The sequence below is a fragment of the Takifugu rubripes genome, chromosome 22 (assembly GCF_901000725.2).
Source record: "Takifugu rubripes chromosome 22, fTakRub1.2, whole genome shotgun sequence".
NCBI lineage: Eukaryota > Metazoa > Chordata > Actinopteri > Tetraodontiformes > Tetraodontidae > Takifugu > Takifugu rubripes.
This window is the reverse complement of record NC_042306.1, coordinates 5024540-5048605: the sequence shown is the minus strand read 5'-3', so window position 1 is coordinate 5048605 and position 24066 is coordinate 5024540. Positions and strand designations below refer to the sequence as shown.

The 24066-nt window shown below is 43.5% G+C and overlaps 1 protein-coding gene across 3 annotated transcripts; it reads left to right on the top strand.

Moving 5' to 3' along the window:
• The first annotated feature begins 6996 nt into the window (after positions 1-6996).
• Positions 6997-21816, top strand: adcyap1r1a (adenylate cyclase activating polypeptide 1a (pituitary) receptor type I). Of its 3 annotated transcripts, XM_029830372.1 has the most exons (15): positions 6997-7427; positions 9077-9205; positions 12788-12884; positions 15013-15123; positions 15215-15315; positions 15397-15494; positions 16293-16425; positions 17282-17435; positions 17527-17587; positions 17728-17797; positions 17885-17976; positions 18902-18985; positions 19404-19533; positions 19777-19818; positions 21446-21816. In XM_029830372.1, the coding sequence occupies exons 2-15, from the start codon at positions 9164-9166 to the stop codon at positions 21647-21649; spliced, it is 1419 nt and encodes a 472-aa protein (XP_029686232.1). In that variant the 5' UTR covers positions 6997-7427; positions 9077-9163; the 3' UTR covers positions 21650-21816.
• The last annotated feature ends 2250 nt before the right edge of the window (positions 21817-24066 follow it).

Here is a 24066-nt window from a genome sequence, read left to right as displayed (position 1 = left end):
TGCTTTGGGAGTGATGTTATTTGAGAGTTCCATAAAATTTTGTAAAGCCTCCAATTTGAAGGAGTGCATTTTATTTTGGTTAATTAATGGTAATGGTAAGCCTTTATTTTTCCTCCGAAGAAAGGATTTTGATTTGGATAATCTATTAGACTTCACCTTCATCTCAACTCCATCAGGAGAGATCTTTAGCTTAAAGGTTTTTAGCCTGTTTACTTCCTCACACTGTCAAGAGGCTGATTGGTTCTGTTAAATAAAATCATCTTTCTGAGTCCTGACTCCTGGTCTGACACTCCAATTCTCATGCTCATGTTCGCTGCATTCGTTCAGGCTAATTAGAGCTAATTACCAAATGATGTAGGTATTAGCTAATACCATAATGAACATTAAGCCAGTAGCTGTGAAGTACGTAGAAGGCTGGATTCATGGCTGGTTGTGTCCAGACTGATGAATAATTGAAAATGTAAAATATAATAGGTGAAGTCATTTTGTAGGTGGCATTCATGCATATTAATCCCTCATGTCTGTTTCTTCAGTTTGTTGCAGTTCGATTTCAGTGTTATTTTTCCCCTGTAGGTGTGTTTGACCTTCCGAATTGAGCAGCAGCTCTGGTGCAGACAGATTTGAGGTGTACATCCACATATCTTATCCTGAGCCTTCATTTGTTCCCTTTGTCGCCCAAGTAGAAGTCACTCTGCTAATTTGACTGCATCGATTTCCGGCCCACGTCCGTGTTTGCCGTATCTTATCTCTGCACACTCCTTCTTCTTTCTTATTTCTTGCAGCAAATTTGGCGACATCATCAGTAATTAGCACCAAGCCTTGTTTGCAGTTAATCTTTTTTGCTGCTTGAGGAGAGACATTGGAGCACCGTTCGTGTTTAAGTGAGGACCCCCGAGGTCTTGAAGTACAGCTAGAAAGGCCTCCATCCCAGAGTTTCCTCCTGCACTTTCAGCTGCATGCAAAACAGTTTTATGACTTCTGAAAACTCCCAGAGTTGTATTGAGGGCAACATTCATTGATGTTGTCTGTGACAATATTGAAACTAGACACCAAATAACAGCTGAGTCAGCAAAGATAGCAGCTTCTGTATACTGGTGATGCCCAAAATATGTTTTGTTCATTTTTATATTTTTTTCTGGCATACTTTTGACTCCTCCAAAGTTTTGACTCCTTTGATGTCGGTGTTTATTCATGATAAAAATCTAGTTTGGAGTTAGCTTCACCTGCCTAGAATTGGGAATTGCAACAGTCCTAATATGAGAAAGAAGGAGCCTATAATGCCACTAATGCATAACAAACACTATAAAAGCATATATGATGTTCAGTTTATTAAATATTTGCACAAGACCGTTACGTTCTGTTAAGTCTACATTTTTTCTCGACTTGGGGAATTTAGCTGCATTATGCTGAGATGTGAGGCAAAATCATAAAATACCACTAGGCACCAGACTGTAAATGTGAAACCAGGTTTTATTGTAGCCTCATTGTCACCAAATAGTGCTTTATCGCGCACATGCTAAATGTGTTGGGAGAGAAGCGGTAGCCTGCAGTGAGGGAGGCTCATCGTGGGGCTAATTTTTTCAGCTGCACTCAATAGTTCAGTCTTACTGTTAAATAGACCCATCGATCAACATTTTGCTGCGCTGCTTCCTGCGAGATTTTTAGCTTTAGGTGTTGCCCCTTTCATGCAGTTCATGAAACAGAAAGATTCTTTCATGCTTTTCTTTTGAAATCTAAATGGTGTTGTGTACAAGCTTTGTGGGGTGGGGGGCAGGGTTGCGGGGGTGGCTTCCTTTAACCTTTACTATGTAGAGATGAAACCTATAGTTTGGCTTTTATTATTTTTATTCTTTTTTCTTATTTTTAGATTTTTATGCCGCCACCAACATTTATTTCAGTAGAAATCTCTTCTCAGGCTCTTTTTAAATTGTTTTTCTTTTGCATTTATAGCCCCTGAGGTTGTTTTTGACAGCCAAAGTCTTCAAGCTGATCAGGCATAGGTTAAAGAACCATCACTACAGCGTCAAGAGTAAAACCTTGCTGTTACCGTGGCGATGTGGCGAGAAATTGCAGAACAATTGCACATTGCTAACGAGCAACATTTCGTTTTATCTTCTCATGTGGCCTCAGGAGATTCATCGGAAGGGTGGAACAATGAAAGCACCAACTGCTCGAGTAGAGCCCGGAAGTCACACAGCTGGCCTCCCCTCACGTTATTATGAGCTGTCTAAGGCCGAATGACAGTGATTACTATGTCGCGCATGGCAACGATTAAATGTAGGAGCAGCCGCATAATGGTGGCTGTGGTGGGTTGGTTCAGACAGACCCTGCTCAGTAGGCAGGACTTTGTCAGCAGTCAGAAGGAAAGTGATGGAGCATGTTTCTATTGGGTCTACACTTTCTGCACAGTATTTCCTGCACTCTGTTTCTGCTCTCTGTCACGATTCAGGTGCATTTGGCACGATCGGTGGCTGAGAGGATTACCCATGATCCTGTTATTTTAAAGTTCCCAGGTGATGGATGATGTTCCAAACAATTAAACAAAGGCGGCGCCACACGAAAGGCCATTCATCAGAATTTGTAATATTCTTGCCTGCCGTCATTAGCGAGGGATGAATGTTGGACTGGTTAAATACAGACGTCATTTTTATCACGTCCTGAAATTAAAGCTATCGAAACAGCTTTGTTCCAGCATTCGTCTATCCTCAACGCCACCTCTTGCGTTCCCATTGTCGTCCATCTAAAACCGGTAGATTAAAAAGCAGCAGGGAAATGAGTGAGAACAGGTTTCTCTTCCTGGCTTCACAGTGCCAGCAACACAAGCATCCATAACCATGATGATCCCAGAACTGTTTTCAGTAACAACACAGACGAAAGCCTCCAGCCAATTAGAGCCTGATGTCTGCCCTTGTGGGTTTTGACTTGTTGAAGCTGCACATGCACGTTGGCTCCAGTAGAGAAAACAGAGATTTGTGTTTGCAAAAGGTCGAATAGAATAATTGCAATTAAAATGAATCCCATTTTAGGGCATCCTGTAGTACATAAATAGAGCATTAACCCTTTTAAAGTGTCATTTAATTGGATCGGAACTTTAAAAAGCTCAAAGTCCAAGATTTAGTTGCACTTAGTGGAACAAATGGAGAGACTTACAGCGATTGATTAGCTGTCCCCTGGTTGGAGGAGCTACACTGGCTGTTACTGTGATGCTGGCAGTGCGTAGGCAGTAGGATGCTTCCTTTTACTGAACTGAGCAACATGGCGCTTACAGCGGTAGATCTTTATATCGTTGTGCTCTCTGATTTGCAGCAGTGGAAATGGCTGAACATTGTAACTAACGCACCAGCTCTCACATATGCAGTCAGCACTCTGTCACTCACCCAGGCATGAATTGTCATCCTCCTCTCCCACACTACCAAAAGGACCCCGAATGACGCCAGCTTCTTTTCCCTTTTTTTTTCCTCCCTCCGACAACCCGCAATTATAACGGCGGGTTCTGTGAAAGTTATTCTGAGAAGCAGGCTGGAGTCAATCAGAAGCTTCAGAGCAGACATATCAGGAACAAAACACTGTTGCAGGACAATATGCATTTTAAATGCTTAGTGTATGTTAGCTTTATAATATTTTCTGCTGCTCTAACTCACATTTTGTCAGAGACAGAAAGAGAGAGAGAGAGAGAGAGAGAACGATAATAACTATAAGTTCTCCAGAATTTCACTCATCTAACCATCTGCCACTGTGAGAAAATATTACATTATCTACCGGAAGATCAGCTGCCCACCCCCACTTCCTCATCTGTCTTTCATTTCTGTGATGTCATAAAGGAATCCACCAGACTGGCAAATTTAACCCCGCAAGCGATGGAATGTGGCTTTAAAGCCAGCCCCAGCTGCAGTTTGTCGTGCTTTTTTTGTTTTTGGTAATGCATTTGTGCCTGTGCACGTGTGCGTTACTGTTGCCGAGCACTCCGGAACCATGTTTGTGTGCTAGTTGAGCTGAGATTAATGTGACAGCATGGTTCAAATGGTGCGGATCGCTCTCTCCAAAACCTCTGTTCGCAGGAAGAACCTAATGAAGCTAGAAAAGAAGGAAAATCTTCCCAAGACACGTATCATCCATCACACACGTGTGTTATTTGTAGTAATGAGAACTAAATTTGAGAATATTAAACACACTTGTTTCAGTTGGCTCTTTTATTGTTCAGCGATGATTTATTTCAATGTTGGCAATACCAATCAATAAATGACCTAATGTGTTAATAAATAAAAGTAAAATTTTCCTCTGCTTTACTCAGAGGACCAGATTTTCCGTCGATGTTGCTTCATTCTCTATCGTCCTGCTGTGTCCTTACAGGCTAGAGGCCTGCAGTGCCCGCTTTGACGTAAGGTGGTGGGATGCGTTCAGCGCTCCACTTCAGCCGTACCTCCGCCGTTGGCTCAAAGACGAGTCGCCATGGCAATCCAGCAGTCCGATTGTTGCATGATGGCCGAGGAGAGCCAGACATATTTCCTGTGGAGCGCATCATTGAGTGCCTGCGCAGTGGAGCAGACACACCTTGGAGGGTGCGTGTAAGATCCATAAAACAGCAGAAGAAAGAAATCCCCCCTATCTGTAACAGACAGACAGACAGACAGACAGACAGACAGACAGACAGACAGACAGACAGACAGACCCATTACTGTGACCTACAGTATCACAACTGTGTGACACTCAAATGGTTTCAGGAGCAGAGACGCCATTTAGATCTCTGGTTTGACCTTTAACCCTAATCTGAGGAAGCACCGTCGATGACATCGTCGCGTCCTTCAGTAAGTGTCCCCACACATCAATCACTGCACCACACAGAATTACGGACCTTTTTCATGGAGCTTGTACAAATCAGCAGTTATGACCACATCGGGAGATGACACATAAGTGGAGAGGAAGAAAAAGGGTTTTTTATTTTTTAATGAATTCAAGGTGAAGTGCATTGTTTTATCCCCAGTGACGCAAAAATAGCCTCCAGATAGATGATCACTCGCTTATACTGAGTCTGTGATTCTTCTCATTTTTTTCCCAATAGGAGCATTTTCATGAGTGTCATTCGGGTCCTAATGTCCTGGAAAACGTCACTGGTCTCTCATCCAGTCAGGGCTTTGCTGCAATAATGCCTTGATTACTGCCAAACCAACATGTTACAGCCTCCAGTTTTTATAGATGTGCAGCAGGTTTTTTTTTGTTTGTTTGTTCTTTTGCTGGAATCTACATCACAGCGGGACATAATACTTTTTATCCTTCGCTGATTTATGACCCCGTTCATCAAATTGGCCCCAGCCGGGACAATCAATCACCTCATGCACTCAGGAGAACACTGGCCTTGCATGTGGCTGGAACATTTCAAGCCCAGATGCAGAACAGGGAACTGAAGGTTGCAGAGGGAATGAGAAGGAGGAGTGGAGAAAGAGAGAGAATGAGAGAATGAGAGAGAGAGACTCACATTTCTGAAGAAATTAAACTGATCTGAAATTTCTGCCCAAGTTCTTTGCAATAAGCCTTATGTTGCTTTACTCAATGCAATAAGTAATGGGAATTGCACAGAAATGATCATCTATATCAATTAGAATTTCATTAAAGTGGTGATTCATTCCTGTGACTTAATTCACAAAGTGAGACAGAGTCTCTCAGGCTCCTCTTGAACAAGAGGAAAATTTCCAAGGTATCAGGCTGGACCGTTGCAATGGTCCAAAATCCTCTTTTTCAGAAAACAAATGTCGCATTTCACAAGGAAATCAAGGTCTGGAGGAACAGTGCTGGGAATACCACCTGCTGGAGGTCCAATCCAAAGCCACTGATGGTTTGGGGAGCCATGTCATAGTGAAAGGTTAATGCAGCTGTCCACCTGGAGATTTTAGAGCACTCCATGGTTCCTGCTACTGAATAGCTTTAGACCTAGGAGTTTGGGAGATGCTGGTGTTATTTTTAGCAGGATTCAGCACCTTCTGACAGAGAACCTATGAGGTATTGTAAAGAGCAAGATGTTAAACACCAGACTCATCAAGACAGAAGAGCTGATGCTGGAATCCCATATTGTAACACCTCAGCTATGTGCCACAGACTGATGCCTCGCCAGCTCTAACTCAATAAACACTTATTTTGTTTTCCTTTGTTCACACTTCACAATATGCTCGACAATAAAGCCATGTTTAGGTTTGGAAAATGTCAGATTGATCATTGTTGTTCCTGGTGCATTTCAACAGGTGAGCGAGACATTAAGGGACAACAGGTGATAATGTGGGTTTTTACCCAGTCAGATGGCCTGAAGGGAGGCGGACTGAAATGCAGACCGCAGACACGGAGCAGCTCGGTGAAAGCAAGACAGTTATGTGCTGGACACAGTCGCGGCCAGAATGCAGGCAGATGTTAGAAACAGGAGAGTAATCGCTTCAAATCTAATCACCCGAAATCAGTGACGCATCGCACAATCCCACGAAAACAAAACCAGAAACGCATAAAACTAGTATGGTCCTGACGCGCACTTCTTTGCGATTGTTCCAAACAAAACCTTTAATGTCATATTATATTAAAACAGAAGATGATCCGTGCGGGTTACTCAACGTTTTTAAATGTTTATGGTCTAACTTCTAAAACTTTTGAAGTCAGAAGTTAAAATTTAAATTAAACCGTCTAAATCCAGCTGGGGATCCAAATTAGTTGTCAAATTAGTTCCTGTTCAGAATTTTTCTTTTAAAAACACTTTTTTTTAAAAAACAAAAAAAAACTGCCTCGTCGCTGTTCTTGGTGCTGAATGAATAAAGAGCCGCCTGTCGCCCCAGAGGCCGCACTGAAGGGCATCTTTGGAAATTTAAGGCTGTTTTTTTGGGGAGGATGGGTACTAATTCGCCATATTACAGCCTAACAAAGCTGGATTTGGAGCTATTCGGATGCTATTCGGAGCTATTCTATGAGTCATGAACATCATGGGGCGATCTTGCAAATTGCACCCAGCGGGGAACCGGACCTTGTGCCTTCGGAACAGCTGAGAGGCGCAGGCGCAGACTCTGTTTCTCTCCCTTCTTGACATTCGGCTCAGCGTCTTAAAACCAACGTTTTCTTCAGACTAAACACTTGTCTCCCAGATTTACATCTGAGACTGAGTCGCTTCTTGTAAAGAACACCCGCCTCCCCTTCCTCCTCCAGTACGCCACCCCCCCTCTCCGCCGCGCCGCGGTGCCGCAGCGGCAGCAGCCAGCGCGGTGACTGTGTCCTGCAGCAGTAGCAGCAGCAGCAGCGGCAGCGGCGGCGGCCGCGTTGCGCCTCAATAGAAAAACCAGCGGATCAGGGAGGGAAAAGCAAACTGTTCTCCGAAAGATTCCAAAGCCAAACATAATCGGGGGGCGTGAATACCGATGGCCTGGTGCACGAATGTTTTCGTCCTGCGGAATTACGCATAGGTAAGTTGTTTTCACTTGTGTTCCGCGCCGCACGCTTTTCTTGATCAATGAGGCACGCTTAGACCAAAAAGCGAGATTTTACTCTTACAAGAAACATTTTTCCCTTTCTTAAATGACACGTTTGAACTGCGTGTTCAGACTCTAGACCCGTTTCTTTTGATTTTTCCATGTGCGAAGCGAAGGTCACCCACATGCATTGTTATCAAATTACAAAAGCAGAAGTAGAAAAAAAAGGGCTGGAATATGTGGCTACTGATTCTGCACCACCAAGGATAAAACTGCGTTTGCCAGTGATGGACTGTATTCTTAACTGGTTTACATCTGTATCGATGTGTCATAGTATGCTTGACATTTCCAAGCGATAATGTAAATCTGGGAAAATGGGGCCATGGATGAACTATTCCTGTCTGGTCTATAATTGTAGAGCGTTTTATTAGAGCAGACTTCAGTGGATTATGTTGTTTTACACACTCCACACAAATATAAGGTGTTCACGGTTCAAACCAATAGGAAATTATTAATTTAACACAATATAAAGAACTGCAAAACACGCAAAAATGGGTATTGTTATTTGGAAATGTAGCCTCGGAATTCCAAAAGAAGGAGCTTTAGTTTTCCTTCTCTACATCTGTCAAACCTCCGTTCTCTTCTCGTCTTAGTGTGCTTCAATAACAATCTGGGATCTCTTGAAATTCCTGTTAGCATTTCTGAGATAAAAAAAAAACAAACTGGCATAGATGATGGCTTCCTTAGTCTCTGACTCTTGGGTATCCATCAAAATAAAGACTTGTATGTTCCTCCTCTGAGGCTAATTCTCCAACCAGTTTCTTCAACAGCAAAGTCTGATAGATTTCTTTTGAAATTTTATAAGGAGGCTTTGGTAACATGGCTGCTGTGACATTTTGAAAAGGTGGGCCTTCCAGGTTGTCACCCTCAGTCTGATTGTGTGTGTGTGTGTGTGTGTGTGTGTGTGTGTGTGTGTGTGTGTGTGTGTGTGTGTGCACGGCTTGATGTCAGCTCTTCCGGACACACGTTATCGTCCCTCTACATCTGTGCTCTGTCCTCCAAGCACAGGCTGTGCTGTTACTTGATAAAACATTGGAGAGATCTTTTAGTGATAATTGGATTCTGCAGAAGGAAGGGACACAGAGTGGAATGTGTGTATGTTGGCGTCTGCGTGCGGGTGAATTAGCTCACGGAGAGAGCGTGCCCGTGTCTCCTGCAGCCTCCCTGGTTGTATGTAAGTTGTGTGTCTTTGCTGGTGCCAGGCTCTGCTTGTTTTGCAATGAATCATTGTGTTTTCTGCGATGTGGATGAGTAATACCGTTGAGGAGGGGAGGGGATCCGTGAGCTGCTGTTTGAAAGTCAGACCAGAACATTTCTTATTTGGGTCTTTTTGCTTTCGACCACAGTTTAATTTAGGAATTTGACACTGTCTTATTGACAAATGAGACTTCAAACAAATCTGAACAGACACTTTAAGCCACTAATACTCAGATTTGAGTTTGGCCTTATTTCTCCAGTGATAGTGACTGGTATTATGGTAAAATTTTACTTTAGTTGTCTTAAAGAGAGCATCTTTCCATCATGTTGAACTGACAGTATCTCCATTTACATCTTTATTTATCTTTCCTTCTTTTTCCTCTCAGACTTCTTCACGCTGAAACGTGGTGAGAAATTCACTGACACACACTGACACTGTGGAACACCTTGGCGGACAGACAGCACAGGTGAAAATGACAGGCTACCTCCTGGCCGCCGCCTTTCTGCTGCCCCTGGTGAGTGTGCGCGCACCCACATGCACGTTTACAGGTCAATCATGCAGGAATGTGTCGTATATTCGTGTATAATACATGTTTGTATCATGGAAGTTCTTCTCTAGATTCTTTTTACATGTCTGTGTGTGTGTGTGTGTATGTGTGTAAAACGGGAGCTTGGAGGCGGCCACATGTTGCATCAGCACATCAGCAAACATTACAGGTCCCAGATCAGCTCTGTGTTAAGATGACTAGCTCCTTGTTAGAAGAATAACAGATATCCCTGCTGACCTCACTCTCTCTGCGGTGATTCATTTTTGTTAGTGGAACCATTGAAATAAATGTTAAAAAAAAACAAAAAACAGAATGGAACCGTTCTGTAAGATGCGTGGGAGGACTTATATTCAGCACCGCAGCAGGTTTCACAGATACAGCAATTGTGTTTGGCTTAATGTGAGCGCCATGTTAAATTGGAGTTTTATTATCTATGCTGTACCTGCTAGTCAGTTATCTGACCCTCGAAAACAGCCGCGGGGAGAGAAACATGGCTCCGAAGCTGCAAACTGGCTGTTTTATCTGGGCATGCATCAGGAGAGGAGAGGAGAGGAGAGGAGAGGAGAGGAGAGGAGAGGAGAGGAGAGGAGAGGAGAGGAGAGGAGAGGAGAGGAGAGGAGAGGAGAGGAGAGGAGAGGAGAGAAATGACGGGGAGGAGAGGAGAGGAGAGGAGAGAAATGAGGGGGAGGAGGGGAGAGGAAAGGAGAGGAGAGAAATGAGGGGGAGGAGATAAGAGGAGAGAAATGAGGGGGGGAGATAAGAGGAGAGGAGAGGAGAGGAGAGGAGAGGAGAGGAGAGGAGAGGAGAGGAGAGGAAAGGAAAGGAGAGGAGAGAAATGAGGGGGAGGAGAGGAGAGGAGGGGAGAGGAAAGGAGAGGAGAGAAATGAGGGGGAGGAGATAAGAGGAGAGAAATGAGGGGGAGGAAAGGAGAGGAGAGGAGAGGAGAGGAGAGGAGAGGAGAGGAGAGGAGAGGAGAGAAATGAGGGGGAGGAGGGGAGAGGAAAGGAGAGGAGAGAAATGAGGGGGAGGAGATAAGAGGAGAGGAGAGGAGAGGAGAGGAGAGGAGAGGAGAGGAGAGGAGAGGAGAGGAAAGGAGAGGAGAGAAATGAGGGGGAGGAGAGGAGAGGAGGGGAGAGGAAAGGAAAGGAGAGGAGAGAAATGAGGGGGAGGAGATAAGAGGAGAGAAATGAGGGGGAGGAGATAAGAGGAGAGAAATGAGGGGGAGGAGAGGAGAGGAGAGGAGAGGAGAGGAGAGGAGAGAAATGACGGGGAGGAGAGGAGAGGAGAGGAGAGAAATGAGGGGGAGGAGGGGAGAGGAAAGGAGAGGAGAGAAATGAGGGGGAGGAGATAAGAGGAGAGGAGAGGAGAGGAGAGGAGAGGAGAGGAGAGGAGAGGAGAGGAGAGGAGAGAAATGAGGGGGAGGAGAGGAGAGGAGGGGAGAGGAAAGGAGAGAAATGAGGGGTAGGAGATAAGAGGAGAGAAATGAGGGGGAGGAGAGGAGAGGAGAGGAGAGGAGAGGAGAGGAGAGGAGAGGAGAGAAATGAGGGGGAGGAGAGGAGAGGAGGTCTTGCAGATGGAAATATCTCTATCAACACTTGGGCACCTTTTAGTTAACTATGCAGGATGTCTTGGTTGCATCACAGGCTGCAGAGATTGTGGCTGTGAAGAGATTAACCAGAAGGTTATACAGTAGATGTTTATCTTTTCATTCATTCTTCTGTTCACTTGAATGAGAAGGTTCTCTACTTGGGAGTTCCGTACACAGAAATGGCTGTGAGGTTGAGACAGATTTGCCTCCAAAGATGACTGAATTGCAGCGGCCGACGGCAGTGACGGCGGCGGCTTAAACCACGCAGAAGTTTGATTAAATGCCTTCATTAGGAATTTTTGTCGTGAACACTTTTTAATTATTATCCTGCCACGGGAGGACCGGCGTAAGCTGTGTTGATCTCAACTGGTTATCGACTTAGCTTGGCCCTCTCGTCTGGTGCGACCCCTTTAATTTAGCGCTCGGCGCATCAGAAACGCAGATTGTATCTTTAAAACAAACTGATGAAGAAGGCGTTTGTGCCTCTCTAAGGAGGTCAGAGCAGCACTCGTTTCCCAAACAGCTGTGCATTATTCAGGAATGTGTGAGCTTGAGTGTGTCTGCGCATCAAAGTAACGAGCTTTTCTTCTACACGTTTGTAGAAAATGAATGTTAGCCTGGCGCTATTGGCAAATTGATAGAAGTCTGTCGTTAACTAAACGGGTATCACGGGTAGTTGCTGTTTCTGGGGTGACTCGCTAACCGTGCCTCCGGGGGTTTTCATCTGGTTACCTGCAGCTTAGCAACACAAGCAGTTATACCGAGTGGAAGGAGACCGTTCGTCAGAGCGTCGCCAATGTTTGGCCGCTTTTCTGCTCCAGCTGCGATAATGTGTTGAGAACAATTCCCATCCAGCTTTCTCTGGATAGAGGATCGCATAGGAAGGAGACGGCTCCCCGGTCACCTTCACAGGCGTTCCGCCACTTTCGAGGAGGCGAGGCTTGAGGCGAACTCTTATTTGTTGACACTGATGGAATGATGAGTCATCACGGCTCTGGGGGAGAGGGGGGTGGGGGGGGACCTTTTATACCTGCCATTTCACACTGAGAGGCTCTCAGTCATGAAGCAGTACAGTAACTCTACTGACACAGGATAAAGGCCTTTTTTGTCACATCCAGCTACGCTAATTTGTGTGAAACTCAGAATACAACCCACCAGGTCATGAACAGTGAAACTGAAAGGGTTAAAAATGAAGAAGATGAATTGGACAAATATGCACCGCCGTGTTAACAATTTGATGACTCCAAATATGCGAGAACACCCTCATCTCGAAGACGAGTTCACTCCGAATCAGCTACTTATCCCAAGTTCACAATGGATCCAGACTGTTTAGCGACCTAGATCTGCTGGCCACAGACACTGCACATACATACACATCAATTTGCCCGTAGTCGAGTGTCCAATCACTTCAGTTGGACAGCAAACCTTGAAAGCCTTGAAACTCGACGTTCATTGGATAAATCCACAGACAGCCAAGCATTTCCCACTACAAGTTCAGTCCTTTTGGATCTTGTGAGACAAAAAACAAACTGTAGCTCATTTATTTATATTTACTTTATATATACAGTGGAATAAATAATCATGGTTTGCTCTTCAGTTTAACACAATTCTTGCTCGTGCTTGTTTAATATATTTTCATCTATAGTATAGTTGCGTTGGGGCATTCATACTGTGGCAGCAAGGCAGTCAGCAAGCTGCCCAATATGGTAGATATTAATAATGATAATAAGTTTATAACCAGCAACACAATAGATCAGGACTGTCCAAGCAGCCCAGCTCTACCGGCCAGTGAGAGGATATTGGTCATGTCCTAAGATGACAAGATCACGTGACAAGGTCGCATAATGGGGAGGGAAGGATCTGTTGAGGCTGAACGAGCTTCTCTTCTCAGCAGCCACCACTGGTTTGCATGTTTACTTTGAAGACCGATGGTTTTGTGCATCTCTTCTGTCTCCCTTTAGGTGGCGTCAGAGTTGAATCACTGTATTATCAAACGCGAGCGTGAGAAGTGCATGGAGAGGATCACGCAGCACAACCCGAGTGACAACTACGAATTAGGTACAGCACAATGAACTACAAACACAAATACAAACTCCAAGGTTCGAACCGAGAAGTGGTGGGTTCTCAGTTCTCCCCAGTGTGGGCAAAATTTGCGTTCTGGTAGGTGTTCTGATAGCAGTGGGAGGTTCCAGTACAGCCACTGCTGAAGTACCCTTGAGCAAGGTATAGAACCGCCAAATGCTCATCTAGGGTCCTGTGATGAACTCATTCAGGGGTATATGCTGCCTTTTCCCATTTGCAGCTGATAGGCTCCAGCACCCTCCCCATGACCCTAAAAGAGATAAACTGTCAGGAAAAAGAGATTACAATAATAATAATAATAATTTTCTGGCTGGTAATGGACTAGCAGTTGTCAAATTTCATGCTGTTCTGAAAATAACTTTTTATCCGACAGCTGTCGTGTAGCTGGTGGAATGACTCCATGGATTCATTAAGTTTAGAGCTTAGAGCAGTGTGTGTTCTCTGAGATGCGATGACTGTCAATGTCTGCTGATTCCACCCCCAACCACCTGAGAAATGAATCATTTTTTTGTGTCGCAAAATTCACATTTTTAAATTCTCTCCTCTCTTGCTCACAAAACCCTTTCATTGTACTAAAAAGAAAAAAAGAACAAACACTAAACTCAAGTCCCAGTTTCTATTTTTCAGATTAATCTGTTTTTCAAATGTCACAGAGATGTCAGGATGCAAGATGGGCCCTAACGCCCACGTGAAGCCGCACGGGCAGCCCTCTGATAAAATATATGTGCCGCTCACAGACCAACTGTCTGTCTGTAAAGTCACACTGAGATTCGCCGCCATTTCCCTCCGCATGCCGTCTATCCAGAAAGACAGGAAGCTCTGTTTGTTATTTCTTCTCAGTGGTGGAGTGTGGGTTTTTATTAGACCTCCCGTCGTGCCAAAGTCGCCCATCAGGCTGTGTCGCGCAGACGGCTCTGTGAGTCACTGCAGTTCTGACAACTCTGGAAAAAAAAAAAAAAAAAAAAGACTACACGAAATCTTTGAAAGACTTTTGAATTTAAGGTAACGAGCTTAATGAGGACAGGAGCTGTATGCCCAGCTTATTGTCCTTCCGCAGATCTTAAAGGTCGGGGCTGTAATCTCTGAATGGACTCAGCAACCTCTTGACGTGAAGCTTCTGCCCTTTATTTCTTTAAAGGGTTAACGTACACTAGTTTATATTTACAGTATTGTTTTCCAGGTCAGTCTTGCATTGAAATTGATCGTGATTATCGGCTGCTATATTTTCTTTTGTAGACACACACACTTTAACTGAGCCTTGTTTCCTCCCGTTGCTCTGAAGCTACTTCTATTTCTGCTGACAAGAAATCATTGCAAGAAAAAAAAAAAAAAAACGCCAGCCTTTGCAGAAAGATACCTTGACCCCTAACTAAAATGCACGGACAAAACAGCGCGGTATTCCTGTATGAGACATCCAGCAGTGCAGAAACAGTGTTTTATTAAACCAGTTAGCTCTGTAGCTCGTTTGGCTCCGATCTGCCCTTTAAAACGTAATTGGTTTTGTGTCCGGCTGACCAGACAGAACCAAAACAGATTAGAGATTCAAGCAGAAAATAGGAAGGTCTGCAAACACACATACACACACACACACACACACACACACACATGCTCATATACACACTCACACATACATCTAGACTAAAAATTAACTAACTAAATGAATAAATAAACATTTAAGTGCATGCAAGTAGATAAAGTGTAGCCCTCTGCATGTGTATAAACCCAGCCAGGCATGAGCAACAGGGTAAAGAGAGAGATGGAAGGTAAACAGAGCAAGAATGAACCAGCAACCGTGAAAACCCAGCCACTGCTATATTAGAGGAACTAGTGATTTTTTGACTGGCATAATGTACAGAACTGGTATATTTCTCACTTTTTGTCCCTGTTCCTAATATAATAATATAATAAAAATGACTGGACTCTTTCCCACATGGTTTTCAGGTCATAATTTCCACTTTAATAACAGTGAAAAAGTAAAAATGGTGTGTATCAGTGAAAATTAAACTCTTCAATTTTAATTCAATAATGCTAACTGTGGTTTAATTCAGTTAAAAACCTGATCACCACAGCCTCGTGTAATCAGATTTCGGTGACTTCTCCTCAGTGTGTCCGTGGATGTGGGATAACCTGACCTGCTGGCAGGCGGCCAGCGTCGGCGAGGTCGTGGTCGTCAACTGTCCAGAGTTCTTTCACGACGTCATGAGCCCCGAGGATGGTGACGACCGCTGTCCCTCACTTAATCTCATTTGTATTTTCCAAATGAGTTTAATTCTGTATGGTCCTCAGAGGTTGCTTTTCTCCTGCAGAAATGGAGAAGGTCAGCCGGAATTGCACCGAAGATGGATGGTCAGAGCCGTTCCCTCACTACTTCGAAGTCTGCTTCCCGTATGAGAACATCACCAAGCCTGTAAGGCAACATTCGCTGGGTCTGAATCCTGTTGCTTGTTTCTATAAAGACACAGGTGTAACCCTCTTTCTCCAACATCAGGACATGTACTACGCCTCTGTTAAGGCCCTTTACACAGTGGGCTACAGCACATCGCTAGTGTCTCTGACCACAGCCATGGTCATTCTCTGCAGATTCAGGTGAGCCAACTTATCTTAGCTTAGCTTATCTTAGCTTAGTTTATTTTGGCATGTCTGTACCTAAGTGCTAGTCTTTGCCCACTTACTTGCGTGAGAAGGTTTTCTTTTTCATGATTCTGAATATCTGAACTTATCTTGGCTTATTTTAGCTTGTCCCATCTGGCTTATTTTAGCTTATTTTAGCTTGTCCCATCTTCTCTGTGCTCATCTTAGCCGACATTGCTTAGTGTAGTGTAGAGTTGATAACTATTTTTGGTCACACAATCAGTCATTCAATCAATCTTTATTTATATAGCGTCTGTTACAATCAAAATTGTTTCTAGGCGCTTTACAGAATCCCAGGGCCTGACCCCCAACAAGCAACAGTGGCAAGGAAAAACTCCCCTTTAACAGGAAGAAACCTTGAGCCGGACCAGGCTCATGTAGGGGGACCCTCCTGCTGATGGCCGGCTGGGTAGAGAGAGAGGAGAAGGGGGAGGAGAAGGGGGACGACAGGTAGAGAAGAGAATAGGCAGAGATCAGGGAAATAACACAGGGTAAAGCTATTGTAAGTTTTGATGGACGTCGTCTGTAGGTTTTAAAATGGTGGTTTCACTGCTCAAGAGCACGCTCTTTAATCCAGTGGTTGTATGTAAGTGATGCCAGTGAAGATCCAGTGTGACCATCCAGAGGTGCAGGGTTACACACATGCAGCTGTGATAATTAATTTTTCTACTGATAAGAAGTGATAAATCTGTCCTTCCTCTCTGTCTCTCTCTCTCTGGCTCTGTTTCCCTCTCCTGCCTCTCTCCACTTCAGGAAGCTCCACTGCACCAGGAACTTCATCCACATGAACTTGTTTGTGTCCTTCATCCTGCGAGCCATCTCAGTCTTCATCAAGGACGGCGTGCTGTACGCTCAGGAGGACAGCGACCACTGTTTCACACACACAGTCAGTAATCTACCTGTTTATGAGTGAAATAACCTTTCACTTGCTCCATTGCCTCAGTATGAAGCTGATTTTCCAAAACTAAAGCTTCTTCCAGACGAGGTTTATTAAAGGATCTTACTGAAGGACTCAAAGAATCGCATCCCGCGCCTCTGCCGATACACACCTTTAAAAGAAATTCAACGCAGATTTTGCAAAAAGCAAACATCATTTAGATGACTAACACACGCCCCCACCAATTACAGATGCTGACGGATCTCTTAGCTTTTGTCCGCTCGCGCTGGTGAAGCAGGGATGATAAATAAACCCCTTCACGCATGCAAATGACTGCAGCCAGTGCAGATCTTCTGCCGTGCACTCTCATTAACACATCAATGCTGCTCTGGTCTGGTTGTCAACGCCATTGTTTGAGCAGGTCACCGCCGCCACATTGTGGCAACAGGAATCACATCAGCGATGTAATTGGCTGACCCATCTTCAGACTATGGAGTCTTTAATTAACACAGAGCACCCTATATGTACTGAACATCTCTCCTCTGATCTGGGCTGATGGCAAAACATTTATTTAGCCCACATAAAAGACATTTTACTGCGGTGCGGATGCACAAGCTGTAATTAAATGAACTGAGATCGATCTGTGTGGTCCAGTAGACATCTCCATGCTGATGAAAATCGGTGTGCATGCTATGTTCACATTTAAATATACCAGAAATGTGAATGGAGAATGTCAACACTGCTATTAAACGCATTATTCGTCCATCAGAAGTGTCACGTTGATACCAGAAATGAGAACACGTGTCAGAGCTGTGAGATCGTTCCCTCCCCCTCGTCACCCCACCCCACCCCTCCGTCTGTGCAGGTGCCGTGCAAAGCGGTGATGGTTTTCTTTCACTACTGCGTCATGTCCAACTATTTCTGGCTCTTCATCGAAGGCCTGTACCTCTTCACACTGCTGGTTGAGACGTTCTTTCCCGAGAGACGCTACTTTTACTGGTACACCATTGTAGGATGGGGTGAGTGTCTCTTCCAGCTGTTTGTTTGTTGATATGACTATTTTTTATGTTTTTCCTCCCCCCAATGTGTCAATAATTGGTTATATTGCAGGAACTCCCACCATTTGTGTAACTGTCTGGGCAGTCCTGAGGCTCCATTTCCATGACACTGGGTATAGCATTTAATATTTTAATAATCTAAAGGCTAACATGTTTTATTCAAGAAACCTTAACAGGGAATTTTATAGTGTAAAATCTTTTACATATGATAAAAGAAGACTTTATAAGACCCATCCTTCTCTTTCTCTTCCAGATGTTGGGACACAAACGAGAACACCGCCCTCTGGTGGGTGATCAAAGGACCCGTCGTGGCTTCCATCATGGTGCGCTTGTTGAAGTTTTTATTACACTGTTATTACACGGCGAATGGCACTCATTGTCACCTTCTTCAACTCTTTTTATTCTCTTAGATCAATTTTGTTTTGTTTATTGGAATCATCATCATCCTAGTTCAGAAGTTGCAGTCTCCTGACATTGGAGGAAATGAGTCCAGCATTTACCTGTAAGTTTGAATTTTTAATATGAGGAATGTACTCATGCTACATTATTTTCTTCCTTTAAAAGGCAGCGCATTAAAATAGAATGGATCATTGTGATGTTTAAGAGTGCATGTAGACTGCAAATTTATGAAAACTTATGACCTTTGCTTAAAGCACAAGGCACTTGTTTTTCTAATTATCAACTAATCCCATGAACTACCCTTTAAAATATAAAACCCTCTCAGGCTGTGCAGAATGCAAAACAATTTAGATTTTCATGGTTTTCCTGTGGCTGGTTGACTGGTTGATCATTTTATTTTGACCATGCAAGTGCAAATAAATACAATTAAATTAATGTGAGATACAGATAATAAATAAGTACAGACAAATTGTTGCATTTTTTGGACCTAATATAGGTAGAAGGATGTAATTACCAGATGGTCCAATTCTTGTAGATTGACTCATGTCAATAGTAAAAAAAAATCTGTGCTGTATTTTGACCCAAAATCACCCATAAATAAGGAAAACATAAAGTTAAATCACCATTTAAGAAATTTGAATTACCGGTATTAAAACTAAAAATGAACCAAAATACACAGTTTATCGGGGGTCTCCTCTCAAAAAATGTGGACAGGCTTGATTTGGACCAGTCCTCACTGATCCTGAACAGACTCACAAAACAACAGACTGTGTTTGTCATGTAAAATCATTAAATTAATGAGTTGTAGAAATCTAAAATCAGCATTTTTTTTGCTTTAACGTGGGTTATCCGTTTCACTAGATGTGTCGGTTCCTCGGAGTCATAGCGGCTATAGACATGTAATGATGCCGTGTGTTGCTGGGACCTGGGTGTGCGTGTGCGTGCGTGTACATGTGCATTGTGTGAGACTGTGTGTCCTTAAAGACGCTGTCTTTGTTGTGTTGTTGTGTTGTCTTTGTGCTGTGTAGCAGCTGTGCTCAGAAATGCTTCAGTGAGCCAACTCAGGCTGTTCAGCATTCGTGCAGGATGTCAGAATTATCCGCCATCACACTGTAAGTGTGCGCGCGTGTGCGTATGTGTGTATGTGCATGTCTGTTCTGTGTTAATTCCGTGTTTGTCTGTGTTTTACGTTTGACACCAGAAATTGTTGAATTACAGCTGCACAAAGGACAACATTTTTGAGAATTTGGCCGTTTTGTTATAATTCTACGTAATTTTTTTCCCATAACTGCAAAATCAAATGCAGATTTAAGTTTAAATGGTCTTTTGCTGTAATGTAGATTTTTGTGACGATGAATCGATTGATTTGATCTTTTTTGGGGGGAGTTATTCCACTCTGGCCAAACAGTTGGGGCTGTTGCTCCGTTAGCTCTGGTCTTACATCACGTCCTTCAGGCCAGCGTTTGAATTTTGATTGGATTTCACTTCAGTCTTATTAAAACGCGCGTGTGTGTGTGTGTGTGTGTGTAGGCGTCTGGCACGCTCCACCCTCCTGCTCATCCCCCTTTTCGGCATCCACTACACCGTCTTCACCTTCTCACCTGAAGACGTGAGCAAGAAGGAGAGACTGGTGTTTGAACTGGGCCTGGGATCCTTCCAGGTGTGTTGGTGCAGCTCTTTGGATCCTGCTGTGACACTGTTTTTATTTTTAGTTGATTATTCTGTCACGTGGAGACACTGAAGTCGTTCACAAGTCCTTCCAGTAGAAGCTTGTTGGATCTTTCACAGTCACAGATGTGACAGACTTCACTTTTGTAAGAAAACCACAGAAATCTGCTGTGGTGTATGTTCTCTTTTTCTTTTTCACACATATCTAAGTCCATCCTTTTATTCTCCTTCTCAGGGCTTTGTCGTGGCTGTTCTTTACTGCTTCCTGAATGGAGAGGTGAGCTATTTTCTCTCCAAAATCCTTCATGTTTGTCGGTTTCCAGATCAAAAATCTGGCCTCATGCCCCTCATCATGGAGGAAAAGCTCTCGGTGAAATGTCTGGTGAAATGTCTGCATTCTACTAGCAAAGTGAGTCCATTTTTCAGAAGTGAGGACATTTTGGCTGGTCCTTACAACTTCAAAGGACTGTTTAGGGGTTAAGATGTTGTTTTGAAGTTGATGGTAGGATTGGGTTTAGACTTAGGCTTCATGATACATGATGCCTATGAGAGTCCTCACCAAGATAGAAGTACAAGAATGTGTGTGTTCTTCGAATTGCTACATATTGAGTACCAACATTCATATTCTACTAGCAAAGTGAGGATGTTTTTGGCAAGTGTGGACATTTTGGCTGCACCTCAGAACTTCCAAGGACTGAGGGTTATTCATTTAGTTGTGATTGTTAGGTTAAGAAGCTGGGGAATGCATTAGATCTATTAAAGTCCCCACAAAGATGGAGAGTGTCTGTGTGTGTTTTGATACTTCAATTAACGAATAAAAGTAATTTTAAAATTGCCTGCGTATTAAAGTATAAGTTGCCACGACCTGAGGAGGGACAGCTTTTCACACAGCATTTGCAGATTAATGTACCGTAATCTCCAGACTATAAACCGCTTCTTTTTTCCTACACTTTAAACACTGCAGCTTATTCTACAGTGCGGCTTATTTATGGGGTTTTTTCATGGCGCACTATCACAACTATTGAGAATCAGTCATTTTTACTAACCCTCATCAACAAGGAAAATACTAGAAGAAAAGCATATGATGCGACTTTTAAGTTAAAATCGATCACTCTGGCGGTTGAAGAAGGAAATCGAGCTGCCGCGCGTAATCTTGGCATACATTACGGTAATCAATGGCGAGAAGGTGGAGACGCCAGCATGAAGAACTGATCGAAAGCAAAAAGACGACAAAAGCTTTTAGACATAAACATCGCAGGTGGCCCGAGCTTGAAAACGTTCTGGAAGACTGGGTCAACACAGAGAGCAGGCGACCGCGGTGTTTCCGCTATACAAATCAGACGGAAGGCAAAAGCAATTGCCACCGCGATGAAAATAGAAGATTTTAGAGGTGGGCCATCGGGGAGTTTTAGATTGTTCATTGTTTGGGTAAAAAAGCATAAACAACGTGATTTGTGTGTAGCTCATACAAACGTATATTTTAAGATAGCTGCATTACAGACACCGTTAGAAAAATAAAGCATTTATCGGTACAATATATTTATGTTGCTAAGCGGATTAAATTAAAAGAAAAGTTAAAAAATCCTGACGTGATAAAATTTGGATTTAAGGTCTCTGTATAAACATACAAGTGAAAAGAGTGGCTGTAGTTTCTTACCTGTCTGTTTGTCACTCGTCAGTGACTCGTCTCTTACGGTAATAAAAACATACCGGTACCGAATGTTTTCGATCTAATTTTTCATATCACTACGTGGGATACTTGCGGCTTAAAATCCGGTGCCGCTTGTATAAGAACAAAATTGATATTCTTTCTAAAATTAGATTATGTGGCTTATAATCAGATGCGCTCTATAGTCCGGAAATTACGGTACATAAAAATGACATTTTAACGTTTTCCCCTGAAGGTTCAGTCGGAGATCAAGAGGAAGTGGCGCAGCTGGACGGTGAACCAGTACTTTGCCGTGGACTTGAAGCAGCAGAGGCACCCTTCGCTGGCCAGCAGCGGTGTGAACGGTGGTACGCAGCTGTCCATCCTGAGCAAGAGCAGCTCCCAGATCCGCATGTCCAGCCCGATGGCGGAGAACGCCAACATCAGCCTCCCCACCTGAACGTCTGACGGGCGGAAGTCGACCTCAAGGTGCTGATGTCCTCGCATGACCCTGACCCTGAGTAGCCAGTCCAGACCAAAGCGGCATATTTCAATTCTGCTGTTTGGCCTTTACAAAATGAGGTGTAACATCTATTTTCGGGTGATATAAAAGAGCGTATAAATTAGCTTTTCATTTGTCTTTTATTTTCTTCTGCAGATGATGGTTACTGGTAAAGTTGCACTTCCTTTTTTACTGCTAAACTTCTATTTCCAGGAACAGCAGAGAGATATTAAATATTCCCAGAGCTCCTGTAATTACAGTGTTATAGATGAATGGTAGGTCATATTTGGCTGTTAAAGTGCCATAACTGGAATTTGATCCCACAGCGGTCCAAACTTTGAACCAAAACTTTGCCTTTCAGTGTTTTATCTACAATTTAAAGTTGTTTTTTTTTAACCATCAGCCGTAAGTACAGAGTATGTCAAACTAATTTAAAAAGAAGTTGTAAATAGTCGCTCTTGGTGTCATCGTTATCCTTCTTTTCACACCGGAGTATTGCAATGATGACCTTTTGAGACAAAAAGGAACTGGAGCGCAAATCTGTAGACTTCATCACACCCAGCAGCCGGAGGAGGAGCTGCGTCCTTGTCCCCAACCTGAAGGTCGCAGACTAAATCTGACTTTTCAGACTCTCACATCTTCAGGTTGATCGAAAATGTTCAAAACAAGCTTTGTTCAATTTCGATTTTTTTTCACCCTCTGGTTTGAATGAGGCACAATAGGCGAAATAGGATAGCACAGTTGATATTAACGCCGTTTTATCAAGTTAGAATAGTTTCACTGCTTTTCAGTGTTTTCGTCACGTCAGCCCAGCTTTAAAAAGGCTTTTGAAACAGGAACAAGCGTCGCTGAATGGTCACTTCAACACACGAGTCACAACATCTCATCTACGAGCGGTGGACGTCTCGTCTCCCGCGTTCACATTCCAAAGTGCCTCGTCGTAAATATGTCATGAACAAAGAGCGAATGTAGAGGCCGAAACTATAGGATTACCGTTTCCTTCATCCAGCATCGACTCCAGACAAGATAAAAGGAAAACAACAACAGCAATGCTTTAATGTGACAGCTGATGACAATCGCTGTGTCATTCTCATTCTTTTGGTTTTGGAAGAATAAACCTGCTCAGATGAGGAAAAACAAAACACAGCGCGAAGCGAAGTGAGGATTGGTTTTTATTTAATGTATTTATTTATTTTATTGTATTGTGGTGGATTGAACGAATGTAGTAGCTTTGAAATGAAGCGACAGTATTGCTAAACATACATGGATGTATATTCACTTCCCACAAAATGGTGTCATGTGAAGGAAGCTCCCGTGTACAGGCCAGGCTGTGTAATTAAGCTGCGTTTGTGTCATTTTATGGCTAATTTCGGTTTCAAAGTGCTATGATTGTGGTGCCACGCAGTGACTGTGGGAAGTGTGGGGGGCCCGGTGTCTCCGGTGGTAAATTGCAGAATATGATGTAACACGACACATCCTACGATGGAAAGGAGTGTTTTGAAAGGAGCTCAGACACGGTTGAAAGCGAGTCTGAGGGTTGCGAGAAAGTTCACTCCGCTGCTGTTTACGTGTTCTGTCACCAGCCGTCGATCTGAGCCTGAACCAGCTCGGATGGAAACGACCATGTCTCAAAGCTGTTAGTGTCTGTGAAGAGGGGAGCGAGAGGCCCCCTCGTTCGATGTCTGTGCTGTGTACTTATCCACCAGAGGGTGGCACTCTTGTGGTAGAACTTCTGTTTTGCTAGTTTCAACACAGAAAGGAGCTCAGTTTGAGTTATGAGCTCTGGAGGTCGAAAGACCGAACACCTGGAATATTTCCCGACAAATTATTGACAGATGACGTTTCACAAAAGGAGACTGATGTGCAACATTTAAACTGGACCATCCGCCCCCCCCCCCCCCCCCCCCCCCCCCCCCCCCCCCCCCCCCCCCCTTTACTTAGAAAGCTTATATGAACCTTTTTTTTTTAAAACTGTGAACTGATTCTACTTACCAAATTCCACTAAGATGTGAAGCTAGTTCATTTAGTGTACTTTTTAACAAAATGGCGCAGCCAAAGTTGGTGCTTTTAAGATGAGATACATGTATGATTTAATTTATGCTCTGTTAGCTTCTAGCCAGTTCTCCCCCTCCTTCAGCTATCATACGGAAGAGGCTAACTTAAACGTGCTAACTTTCCCGTCACTCCAGTCACGTATTTCCTATTTCCTATTCCACAAAATCTATTTCCTTAAACTATCCCTGTGCTGTAGCTGTATTTCGATGCCTTCTGTCTGAGGTTAGTACGTTTCAAATGGAGTGTTTTTTTTTTAGTTCTACGGATTGCCAATGAGTTTTTGAATGTAGTACCAATGCAATGTTGCTCAACTGTTCCTA

What these genes read in the sequence shown, in the direction of transcription:
- adcyap1r1a (XM_029830372.1), top strand. Translation starts at nt 9,164, where the DNA reads ATGACAGGCTACCTCCTGGCCGCCGCCTTTCTGCTGCCCCTG. An exon ending in CTCCATTTCCATGACACTGG is followed by an intron (nt 17,588 to 17,727) that starts GTATAGCATTTA and finishes TTTCTCTTCCAG; the next exon opens with ATGTTGGGACACAAACGAGA. An exon ending in GAATTATCCGCCATCACACT is followed by an intron (nt 18,986 to 19,403) that starts GTAAGTGTGCGC and finishes GTGTGTGTGTAG; the next exon opens with GCGTCTGGCACGCTCCACCC.